This window comes from Gekko japonicus, unplaced genomic scaffold, assembly GCF_001447785.1.
Source record: "Gekko japonicus isolate JY-2015 unplaced genomic scaffold, Gekko_japonicus_V1.1 scaffold1630, whole genome shotgun sequence".
In the NCBI taxonomy this organism is placed as follows: Eukaryota; Metazoa; Chordata; class Lepidosauria; order Squamata; family Gekkonidae; genus Gekko; species Gekko japonicus.
The window spans coordinates 405,155-417,888 of record NW_015174889.1 but is presented as its reverse complement, the minus strand read 5'-3'; the positions used below and the strand labels follow the sequence as shown (position 1 = coordinate 417,888).

The window sequence follows — 12,734 nt, the reverse complement described above, 5'->3', positions numbered from 1 at the left end:
CTCTCCTAGGTCCTGCCGGCCCCCTTTCCATGGGTGCTGAGGGCACTTGCCCCGTCTTGGGAGGTGGTGTGTGCGCGTGAGGGAATGATGGGTGGTGCCTGCCTGTTTTTTCCAGGTCTGATCGCTGTCTTTGAATACCATAAGAAGAAAAGCTTTCCGAATATGTACAGCCTGCATAGCTGGTGTGGAATTGCTGCTTTTAGCTTCTACTTGCTACAGGTGAGCTGCAGGGCCAAGGAGTGGGCAGCTCCTAGGCCTTCTTTCAGGCCATCTTAAGGGGAGGAGCCTTTGCTTGGTGGCAGAGCATCTGCTTGGTGTGCAGAAGGGGCCACGTTCCATCCCCAGCTTTCCCCAGTCAAAAGGGTTAGATAACAGATGATGCGAAAGAGCTCCACCTGAGACCCTGGAAAGTTGTTGCCTGTCTTGAGTAGACGAGATGGGCCTTGATGGACAACACAGGGATAAGTGAAGCTCTGGAAGAAAGATACTGACAATGTTTAGGAGTTTCCATTTTCTCTAGAGATGTAAAATTTCCGGAAATTTTGAAGCTCGGAAATTTTTTTTGGAAAATTTGAAAAAAATGCTACATTAGCACTTCTTTTTTCTTTTCCAGATTGAACGTCATTCTGTTACTTTAGGAACATAAAATATGACTATGGACATTTTCACTTGGCGTGAAATTATCACAAGTGGCATATTGAAAATATAGTGTATCCAAACAATTATTACAAACAGAATACCCACCCACATGCAAAAACAAAACTGAAACTTTTTGATTTTCTTCTGACAATCGCACCTCCTAAAGGAAGAAATGCATCTTGTTCTTGCATTGGAGAGTTCAGTTTGTAACCTAGGACTTGCTTGTCCCCAGTGCACAGAAATTACATCAATCTGCTACCATATATATATATATATTAGAAATGATTTGGAAAATATTTGAACACCTGGTGTTCAAATATTTTATTCATCATGTTAAAATAAAACGTTCCGTAATCAATTTTTTCTTTTCTTTTTTCAATTTTTCCAATTTTTTGGAAAAAAACAAAAAAGGCTTCAGGAAAAAAACCGTTTCCCCCCCGAATTTTTCCGGTTTTTTCCCGGGCCTTCACATCTCTAATTTTCTCTGTCTTGTATTTGAAGGGTACCCACTGCCATTTATGTCCGTCCCAACTAAAAATCTGGACATGATGAAGCCTTCTGGAGTTCTAGCCAGGTCCAGGTCTAGCTGGCCGCAACAGCAGTGCTGCCACGTCAGTGCCCGCAGGGCCCAAACCCAGCTCCATCTTCCGCATCACATTTAGTCCTTCAGTGTTCTCCGCTGAGGGTTTCCTGGAGGCATCGGGTGCTTCTGGGCATGCAGTTTGTGTCCGTGCGTCCTATAGCTGCCAGGGAGCGACAGCTCTGGTGGGCCCTGGTTGCCCCACAGGACTCTCAGAACCCTGAAACATTCCCAGGCCAATGCAGCTCTTCGGCCTGCCCCTGTTTTCTGCAGGTCACGCCTTGGTGAGAGTAGAGATGCTAGGGAGAAACTCACAGAGGCTCTTTTGAGGTTCTCGGAGTAAGACTCCTGGAGGCTTTCTGTCCTGGCTTTTTCAGGGTTTGCCCATCTCTAGCCATGACTTCTGGAGTCATTTCCCAGTTCTTGAAAGGAGAAAGAAATGGTGGGGAGGAGGGGGTGGGGAAATGGAGCTCCAGCCTTGCTGTGGGTAGGTCGGCCCCAGCTGATCCTTGGCCACAACTGAGGCTGTGCTGCCTCTTTGTCCACTGACTCTTGAACAAGACCTTCATGAGGCTGTCTAGAAGAAGAAGAGATGGGATTCATACCCCATGGCCCTTCACTACCCAAAGGAGTCTCAGAGCGGCTTACAAACGCCTTTCCCTTCCCCTCCCCACAACAGACACCCTGTGAGGTAGGCGGGGCTGAGAGAGCTCTTCACAGGAACTGCTCTTTTTTCAAGAACAGCTCTTATCAGAACTAGGGCTTGCCCAAGGTCATCCAGCCAGGTGCAAGTGGAGGAGTTGGGGAATCAAACCTGGTTCTCCCAGATTAGAGTCCTCTGCGCACTTAACCATGACACCGAACTAGGACAGGGGGCGCTTCCTTCTGGGCTCATGGCAAGGCCAGTTAGTAGGGTGCCTGGAGGTGAGGATGGAGGCAGATGTTGAGGGCTCTTCAGGGCCAGCACCTTCTGTCTCAGCCCTGGTAGCTTCCAGCAGTTGATGTCTTTATTGACCTTCCTCACTGAGATTCAAGGCAGATTGCAATGAAAAACAGAGCAATCAGACAGCATAAAGACATGCTTGCAGTAAACCATGCAGTAGATCTGGGATTAACCGTCACGGCCCTAAACGGACTGGGACCAACGTACCTTTGGGACTGCATCTCCTGGTATACCCCCCCAAGGAGCACTGTGCTCAGCTGAGGAAAATCTTCTGGAGGTCCCTGGCCCCGAAAATGTCTGGCCGCCCTCAACCGTTTCATCCCTGGTTCTGACCTGGTGGACCTCTCTGCCAAATGACCTCCGTGCCCTGCGGGATCTCGTTCAGTCCCTCGGGGCTTGTGAGGCAGAGATGCTCCGCCAGGCCTGTGGCTGAGGACAGCGAAGTTTCCTAAGTAGCCTGGCCTCCTTTCTGTTCACTCCCTCCCTTGAAGTAAGGGAATTTGGTTCTGGACGCCATGGAATGTGACTTCTGAGCTTTTCCTTCCTTCCTCTCCCAAGTGGCTGCTTGGACTGGTCTTTTTCCTCTGCCCTGGAGTTTCATTCTCGGTCCGCAGCAGATACAAACCGCAGCACGTGTTCTTTGGGGTCTTCCTCCTCGTCCTCTCTATCGCCACAGCACTCCTGGGGATCCTGGAACTGCTGCTCTTCAAGATAAGGCAAGTGCTTCCCTTCCTGCCAGTGTTCTCAATCGGGTCGCTCAGTTTCTCTCTCAGCAAGTTCAGCATTCTGGATGGAGAGTGATGGCGTATCAATACTTGCCAGGGAAGGCTCTCTTAAGGCAGGCGTTACGTGTTTAATCTGTTTAGCAGTGGCACCATTTGCCGGTATGTTCTTTGCCTTCTCCATGGAACGATTTGGTTTCCGAAGTGGCTCTCATCCAGCTAGGCATGCTTGGCTGGATTATCAGCCCAAGCCCCACTTTCCCTGACGGGCCTCTTTCTTGTGGCAGGGCTGCGCGAGATGTGTGCCGTCATTGTCCAGCAGCCCAAGTGCCTGCCCGAGCAAAGGGCGCCCCGAAGGCAGGAGGGGCATTGCAAGAGCCGGCTGCCTTGGCCAGTGTGCAGAGCCCCTTTAATGTGGGAGCCCCTCTTCCTCTCTGCCCTTGCATGCGACCAGTTAAACAAGTATAAAGCCAACAGTCGTGATAGTCTGACCCACAATCAAACAGTCATAAGACTTATAAAGAAATCTGTTTATGTATTGCAGTCTAAAGCACTACAACATGATACACAACTCAATAGAAAATCCTTGAACCAAGGTACATAATCTCAAGGTACATAATCAACGTCGTCTCTGGATTGTGGCTATTAGCCACAAGGTATAGATAGGGACTCTGGGGCAAGTGATGCTCTGTCATCTTGGTGGTTGGGGGGGGTCAACAGTGGGAGGGCTTCTAATCTCCTGGCCCCACTGGTGGACCTCCTGATGGCCCCTGGTATTTCTGGCCACTGTGTGACACAGAGTGTTGGACTGGATGGGCCTTTGTCCTGATCCAACATTGGCATCTCTTATGTTCTTATGATTACATAACAACATTTCAAAAAACGGATCTTCTTCAGGAGATACTATAGTGGTGCCAAAGCTCTCAGTTTCATAAATGTTAGACAACAAGTCTTAAGAATATTAAATTCAGATAGGACGCTGATCTCAATTAACATTCAAGCTCAAAATATGCTGCTGTGTTTCTACTGGATTTGAAACGTTGTTATGTAATCCGGAGACGACGTTGATTATGTACCTTGGGATTATGTTCCTTGGTTCAAGGATTTTCTATTGAGTTGTGTATCATGTTGTAGTGCTTTAGATTGCAATACATAAACAGCATTCTTTATAAGTCTTATGACTGTTTGATTGTGGGTCAGACTATCACGACTGTTGGCTTTATACTTGTTTAACTGATTGGGTCGTGTGTGTCCAGGTTTTCTTGCATGCGGCCAGACCACCTGAGGCAGCCACATCATCTTTACTTGGATCTCTCACTGTAAACCCCTCCCTTGATGGCCCCTTCATTTCTAACAGGGAACAAAATTGATTCGCTCTTCAGCCATGGTTCACACTAAAATTCGTAAGGACTTTCCCCCGAGCCTCTCTCTTCCCCAGAGGACTCAAGACAGATAGTAGGGCAATGGTGGCGAACCTATGGCACGGGTGCCAGAGGTGGCACTCAGAGCCCTCTCTGTGGGCACGTGTGCCATCGCCCCAGCCAGGCCCAGACCATCATTAAAGTGTCGAATTCTCTGCCAAATAATTTTAAGTCAATGAAAGCCTTTGGGATTGCTTTCCTTACTTTGTTTGGATCATCTTAAGTTAATGTATGGGTTGTTTTTTCTAAAGTAAAACCTCAGGATTCAGGTTAAATTGCCGTGTTGGCACTTTGCGATAAATACGTGGGTTTTGGGTCGCAGTTTGGGCACTCGGCCTCTAAAAGGTTCGCCATCACTGTTGTAGGGGGATTGTCCTGGCACTTTAAATGGCAAGCCCAGTTGCACTCTTCTGTGGGTAACGAAGCAGCACCACGGGACCACCCACTGGCGCCCGGGGGGGGGGGTGAGGAAGTGCTGAGTCACCCCGGGAAAGGCAGCCTTGGTGTGGGCAGGGTGAGCCTGAGGGAAGCGTTTCAGTCGCTCTCCTTTACCCTCTCTTTGGCTCTCCTCCCGGCTCTTAGCTGCCCGAGACCACCCAGCCGCCCACCTCCAGGGCTGGTCTGAGCTCCACCTGGTCCAGCCCCCCACTCAAGGCAGCACCTGGGAAACTCCCCAGGAGGGAGACCCCACCCTCTCGCAGGGCAGCAAGGCCCCGGCCTCTCCTGACCCTCCCCTCGCCGGCTGGACAGGAGCAGCGTCCTTGGGGTGAAGGTGGGGCCAGGTGTCTCTGTGGACTCTACTCATCCCATGGGTCCCCGCACTCCCTTGAGGAGCCCCAAGGGTGGACCACACCACCACCTGGGTCGAGATGTGCACCAGCCTCTCTTGGGGAGGTCCAGGCTCTGGACAAGGGCTCTCTCCCTTGGGGGACTTCCCAGAGACACAAGACAATATGCTGTAGGTGAACCAAGAGGACCCCACCCCCACCACCAAAAAGCACCTTCCCACCCACAGGTATCATTGCTATATATATTTTCTTAATACATTGAGAGGCTGCCCTCTCCTCCTTGAGTTCTGAACTTACTTGGCACTGTTGTCAATACAGGCAAATGCATACAGAATTTTAAAATGCTCCTTGATTAGGTTTGTTTGTTTGCTTTGTGGGAAGGGGCTGTTCTAAGCTGCCTCCTTTCCTTCTGCAGAGACAGCTACAGTTCGCTCGTCCCTGAAGGCGTCTTGGCCAATGTCTTGGGCCTCTTGCTGGTGGCCTTTGGGGCCGCTCTGGCCTACATCCTGACCCGGGATGGGTGGCGAAGAACCCCCTTGGCCGAGGAGCAGGCGCTCTCCATGGATTTCAAAACCCTCACGGGGGGAGAGAGCCCGGCAGGCTCCCCCTGAGGCCACCCCCCCCCCCGCGGCCTGTGTGGGTGGCTCTGTGTGAGTGCGCCTCCGTGTTGCCAACTGTGGTGCCGTCCGTGCTTCTCGGGCATAAGCAGCCCCCTCCTTGACAGCCGCACAGCGCAGCTTCCGCTTTCCTGCCCTTAGCTGGTCACTCAGTAAGGAGCAGGGATCTAATTCAGAGGCTGCGCAAGGGAGGCTGGAGCTGTCTTTACTGCTGCTTTTGTGACTCTGGACTCTGTGCCATGTTCCCAGGGGGTGGGGAGGGTTCCGGAGGCGGGCGCCCTCCCCCCAGTTCTGCCTTTGTCAGTCCCTGTGTGTCTGAGTGTAACTAATCATTGGCTGGCTTGCAAGAGATTTCTCTACTCAGTTCTAGAGGAGGGAGGGATAGGATCCAAAAATGGCTTTGGAAGGGAGGGGAAGGTAGCCAGCTCCGTGCAATTGGAAGCCATGTTGCTTATCGAGGTTTTTTTTGTTGTTCAGTCGCACAGTCGAGTCCGACTCTTTGCGACCCCATGGACCAGATCGAGGAATGGACCTTACAAAAATAAATTCTGGGTGCCTTTTGTCTCTCCCCCAGTGCCTGGGTCAAATGAATTTCTGGAATGTTAGCTTCTTGCCGAATAGATCCACATATTGTCACAACGACCAGGCTCAAATTGCCTTCATCTCTCTCTTTGACGGAAATTTGACTGATAATTTGCATGCATTGATTTTATTCTCTGGGAGCGACACTCCCAACAGAGATGAAACCAGACTCATTTGCTTTGCCTCTTTCATCTTCATGGGTGGAGGGACACCCCTATTAAACTTCCTAGAGGGTGTTAAAACCAGGCTTAGATGAAAAGGGGGGAGACAAATTTTCGTTCTGAAATCATATTAGGGAATTCTTTCCTGTGCCTAGTAGACTCAGTGACAAGATGTGCTATGTCGGGAGAGGTGTGCCGGAACACTAGAAATGTGCTATATAAATGTTAATTATGATTGTACATAAAATATTTATTTTTCCAGGAATTCCTTGAGAGTAGTTATTTTTCTTCAAAAGCACCACATAGTTATGTTTACAAAACCACCGACCTAAATATTATCAGAATGTAAATTTGGTTCTGGCTGGGATCTCTTGTACTGCTGGGTTGATTGAGCTTCAATAAATCGTTGGCGCAAGACCTGGACTCCTCTTGACTGGTTGGCTGCTGAAGTGACCCAAAACGCTCAGCCTGTCCCTGTGTGTCCTGATAAAGGGGGGGGGGTTATTTCCCCCTCTGAATGTGGGCTTGCAATCGAGTTGTGTTTTTCTTAAGGTGTCCCAAGCCCTGGGCAGGAATTTATCTTCGCCGAAGGCTTCAGTTCTGCTGGGCGCCTGTGCGGACCTCTCCCCCCTCCTGCTTCCCCTTCTACTTGTTGGATCTCTGCTTTGCCTGCCGGATCATTTGCCAAGATGTTGGCTCAGTGGCTTCTCCAGCTGAGGGGGAAATCCCTGTTCCTTCGTGCACGTCTCTGGGTCTCTCCTACACTGCAGCCTGCAGAGAACGCCACAGCCCAGAGGTGGCTTCAACAAGTGATCCTCATGTTTTAGATGTGGAAAACGTGACTGCCCTGCTCCAGCAAGGCCACGGCCCAGAAAACGAGCCCTGGCGTGAGGGGCGTGTGAGCCGTTAAGCCCTTGAGCCTTTGGCTTTGGGCCAGGGGGCGGCTGAACCCAGGAACGGGAGGGAGGTCTGCCTAGCAAAGGGTCGGTGGGCTTTGTGGACTGTGAGGCCAGAAGCCTTCCTTGTGGCCTTTTCTACACCACTGACTGCCATTAGTGTTGGACACAGTTGTCAGTACAACATTTCCAAGTGTTAACCATTTATAAATAAGTACATTTTTTTTCATACATACAGTTCATTGTACAGCTTACAATCTGTGTACAGTGGGAGAGGGAGGGGAGAATGCATTCTTTTTGAACTTTTTTCCACGTCTATCTCACAGCTCACATGTACAGACAATAAAACTCTGCTCAAGCAAGGACAGTGAAGGGAAAGAAGGAAGCTTCTTTCCTCTTATACAGGGGAGGCCAAGAGCCTCAGCCAAGCGCCGGGGTGTGTGCAACGGCCCCGCTGCAAAATGTCACAAACTGTGTTTTTTGTTTCAATATTATCGGGAAGAGAACGGAACATGCAATTGAATATTATACTGTACAGAGAAAGTCCTTTACATCAAAATTATAGAAAAGCAAAAAGAACTCATTTCCCCAGCAGGAGTCTTGAAGGAGGGCAAATGAGAGAGGCTATAATACAACAGAGAGGCAGGTGCTGCAGTGCTCAGTCAAGGAGCCCCACTGGAAGGGAGGGGAGGGGGAGATATGGCGCCACCCGAGTCCCACGCCCCATTCCCTGGGCTGCACCCGGATCCCCCACCCCAGTCCCTCGCACGCTGCTGCAAGGAGGGGATGGGGCCTGGCGCCGATCGGAGCCAGGCTGCTGCTGTTCTCTGGCAAACCTGGGCAGGGGGAGTAGCCATCGGGGATGCCTCTCGGCCCCTTGGCACCCCCATGCGAGTCTAATGCTGCACTTGGTGCCCTCAGGTGCCAGAACAACACAGGGACGGTCCTAAGCTAGCAGCCCTCGCCTTCTGCAGGGGAGAGCCAAAGTGGGGCAAAGAAGCCAAGGACTGCTGCAGACGCTCTGCGTGATGGCCGGGGGGGGGGACCTGGCTGAGTGTACAAGCCCTGCCTTCTCCCGTGTCATTCCAGATCCGACCACAACCTAAATCTTAAGTAATTTCAGCCCTTAATGTGATGTCTGTTGTCAGTGGAGGGGCGGGTGCGGCGGGAGAAGCATTTGAATGGGAGTCCGGCAACTATATTCAAGTAATTCTGAGGAGGAAAAAAAGCAGCTCAGGTTTCCCCACCTCTTTGTGCTTGTGTGCCAAGTGCCCCACCTCCCCTTTCCACAGCCCCCTCAAATGCAGTGAAGGCATCAGACAGCACAGGAGAAATGATTGGTCTTGCACCCTCTAAGCCCTTGTGGTGGCTGAACTCTTGATAAGGAAGGTCCTGGAACATCCAGTGTGTGTGGGGGTGTGGGTGGTGGTGGGGGCTGGACCAAAGAGATGAGGCCTCTCATCCAAGACCTTGCGAGAGACCACTCGGGGGGGGGGGGGACAGAAGCCCTCCCAGGCACACAAGGAGGCGCTTTGCATTCCGTAAGGCGCAGAGCAGCCGGCACTTTGGTTTTGCTTTGTGTCTTTCTGTGTGGCTCTAGAGCGGTAGTGGTGGGTCAATCGCTCCCACGCCCTGGGTCCTCAAGACTTAAATCGATTTCAGGCTATCCTTTGTGGCTCATCATCTGATGCTTGTAAAAATAAACACATTTTTACAAAACACACACGGGTTTAAGTATTCCCAAGCAAACCTCTTTCCCAAATGCTCTGCACAGCACATATAGTCTCGGCTTCTTTGAAACCAGCAAAAAAATCTGTGTTTTAAAATGAGACTTCTTCAGAAATCCTTCTCAGCCCGGAACTTCCTTGCAACCAGCATAAAACCCACGTGGGAAGCTGGCCTTTCCTTCTCCTGGAGCCAAGCAGAGCTAGATAAACATTCCAGATTCACAACAGATTTTCACCCCCTTTTGGGATGTGGTGGATTCCTGATGATTTCCAGTTCCTGGGCATCAGGCAGCAGACACAGAACCAGAAACTCGGCAAGCACAGGAGTCAAGCCACGCTCTAGAAGACGCTTCAAGCAAGCAAAGAAAGGCCTTTCTGTGGTGCTGGAGTGACACACCCTGTGTGTGTGTGTGTGGGGGGGGGTTTTGGTAAAACACAAACATACATTCAAGCAGATATGCTCCTGGACTCAAGAAGCTGATTTATTTGGTGCATCTGATTTTGGGGATAAAGGTCTGGAGCTTCACTGGGGAGTGGGGACAGGTGCAATATTCCTTCCTGCATGGTCTTTTTTTTTAAATCTTACCTGGGAGCCCTTGGCGGGTGTGTGCGCCACACTATTCTACTGCACTTTCCTTTGTAAAATAAACAACTCATGTGAAGAGTAATTTAAATTTGAGAGTAATGTGAACAAAATTAATAGCTGTGTTCTATCGCCCTTCCAAAGTGGATGCACTGAGCATCCAAGACCAGGGCCAAAATCAAAGACAACCCAAATTTCCATTTTCCGCCCCTGCCAAATTCTAAGACAACAACTGCGTTTAAGCCCAGAGCCCTTCCCTGGGAACTCAGAACAGCCACAATTAAGCATCAGGTGCCCCCAAAAGAGAATTGCTCGGGATGTTTCCCTCGATATTAAAATATCACGTCACCTTTTGATGCTTGTGTGCAAGAGTGAATACTTGTGCTGTGTCTTTGAGAAGTCAGCCACTGCTTCTGTTTTTCAAATAGAAACAAAACTCCCCTACTGTACTGACAAGCGATTCTATCTGCATGGCTAACAAAGAAACTAATAGTGTTTAAATACCCAGCCTTGAAGTGCACCCCGTTTACAGAAAGCGAGAGAGAGAGAGAGAGAGAGAGAGAGAGAAGGCAACTGACCAGCCCATCAGTGCAAGAACCCTGTGGAATCCCCACACCCTCTTGTTGCGGCAGAGGAGGAACGGTGCCTGTTGGCAGTACTCTAGCCTTGCTTTGGATGTGAGCACCGTTACTTTCCCTAACTGTGAAATGCAAACAGATCTGGCACTGGAGGGGACCTGAGGGCAACAAAAGGCCAAGCAAAGCGGCAGATTTAGGACTGTCCAACCGCCGCCAAGGTGCAGCAGCAAACACTGGAGTTCCTGGGCACAGAAGAAGCAGTAGCAACATCTGCTCCCCCGTCTCCCATGCATAATTTGGTTATTTTTTCATACTCCAATTGGACTGAAGAATTTGGGCCAAGTGGCTTTCACCAGGGCAAAAAGGACCAACAGTAGAAACTCCCGTCAGCAAAATGGCTTCTGACAAATTGCTGAAACACAGACAGGAGTTTAATATCCCAAAGGCAGAAAAGATTGCTTAGAAGAGACAGAAATTGTAAGGGCCCTTTGTGAAGAAGAAAAAAAATTATCCATCTTCTTCCTCTTTCCTACGACAGTGGGAGCCCTAGGAAAATGGTATGTGTGAGGGGGTGAGGATTGCATATCCCCCCCTCTTATGCACTTCTCTGCAACATATATCTCTCTCTCTCTCTCTCTCTCTCTCTCTCTCTCTCTCTCTCTCTCTCTCTCTCTCTCTCTGTGGACTCCAGGCCCTTTTCCTGTTAGCGGTAAAACGTCCAGGTATGGAATGTGGTGTGGAGAATGACGCCTGCATCATTCACAGGAAGCACACAGCCTGCTCTGTCCTTTGGCAGATCAACATGCAGTAAAGACTTTGCTCTGCTTTGCACTGGTGGGGGTGGGTGGGGGGACACCCTCTGCCCAGCCTCCAGCAGGAGCCCCTCCCCTGCATCAGTCCTTGGCAAGCCTCTCGCACCAAAACAGCCCTTTCCCCTTTTCTTGCTACTTGGCTTCCAGGTACCCTTAGAGCACTCGCTGGGAAATCCATTCACTCTAATTGGCTGAGTGGCGCCAAGGAGGTGCAAATCCTAATGCCATCACCACCACTACGTCTGGTATAAAGCGGAACTCGTTCCCCCGCTGTTCTCTAGGGCAAAGGATTTTGCCACACCCTCCGCATCTGCAAAGGACAAACCACGGTTTTCGAGGAACTCAGGCTGCGTGTGACGCCGGTCCCTTTCTAGCTCTATAAGCAGCTCTACAAACTCTCCCGGACCCCCTTCTCACCCCTGTGGAGCGGCTGGCCTCTGCCTAGAAGCGATTCACCGATAAGGGATCTTTCTTGCTCTCTCCTGTGCAGAGTCCCTTCCAATCAAGCGGCAAGACTGTCCCGAGTGGGTGGCGGGGGGGGGGCTTTGAGTGGTGACCCTCTGAGCCCGTAACTTGCACCCAATAAGGACACTCTGCCGAAACTTGCTTTTTAAGGGTAGCGGACTTGATTCTCACCGTCCTGCCTTGAGGACACCAGAGGACGGCGATCTCCACAGGGCGTGAGTGGCTGGCCACCTCTTGCGAAAGGGGGCTGTTGGGTGCATAATGAGTGCCAGAGAAGCATGGAAAAAACGGAGTGTCCCTGGATTGCGAAAGGCTGGGAACCATTGAGGGATATGACCCAGACCAGAGGAGGGGGAGCTGGGTGCTCCGTGCACTCCAAGAGGGCCGGCAGGGAAGGAAGACTGGGAGGCCATCAGCTGCTGCAATGGAAGCACCCGTCCAAACGGCGTCCCAAACCTCCACTGCCCCACGAGGCTTCAGAACATGGAGACACCTCGGTTTTTTTCCTTTAACAAGTTTTTGTTGATGTGGGACTATCTGGAGTGTGTGAATCACAGGAGGTGTGCGATTGTGGAGACAAGCCCACTGGGAAAGGGGCAGGAAGCCTGAGGGGCCTGCCCGGAGTGGAAAGAACTTTGATTCCTCTCGGAATGGTCAAATCAATACGGAACTGTTTGGAACGTGCCTTTCAAAGCAACACTGACCCCCCCCAGTGGTCTGTACCAACAGGGCAAAGGTGTTGAAAATCCACAATACTCCCAGCTACAATCCTATCACACCAGATAAAGCAGGATGGGTTTTTATGCATAGCTCCTCGTTAGTATTAAAAATAAAATTAAAAAGCCCCATTCTGTGCAGGTTGTCAAGCTCTTTGGACACGTGGAGACAATATGGGCAGGGCTGGGCTGACTGAAGAGTGCAATTTCCAGGCAAAAAATACGGGATGTGAATCTAGAGGGAAAGGTGGTATTTTTAAAACACTTGTTCAAATCAATTAGATCTAGAGAGGAAGGTTTTCTTCAAAGAGCTGGTTACCTCCCTTGAATGTATACGGTGTCCTTCTGAGTTAACTTCACACCCATCTACCAAAAGTTACCTACCAATCGACTGCTGAAAATATTGACTGTGCTGGCTTCATCTGAGGTCAGGTGTGCGTAGCAAAGGGCTTGGTGAACGTCTTGAACTACCTCATTCCCACACAGAAAGCAAAGGAAAACCCC

At 50.5% G+C, this 12,734-nt stretch overlaps 1 protein-coding gene across 1 annotated transcript in view; it reads left to right on the top strand.

Moving 5' to 3' along the window:
* The window catches only part of LOC107121918 (cytochrome b561), a 12,863-nt gene extending 5,987 nt beyond the window's left edge, over window positions 1-6,876 (top strand). The window contains exons 4-5 of the mRNA XM_015424929.1: window positions 2,721-2,878; window positions 5,509-6,876. Coding sequence (XP_015280415.1) covers window positions 2,721-2,878; window positions 5,509-5,704 — 354 coding nt within the window. The 3' untranslated portion in view covers window positions 5,705-6,876. The remainder of the gene's footprint in view (window positions 1-2,720; window positions 2,879-5,508) is intronic.
* The last annotated feature ends 5,858 nt before the right edge of the window (window positions 6,877-12,734 follow it).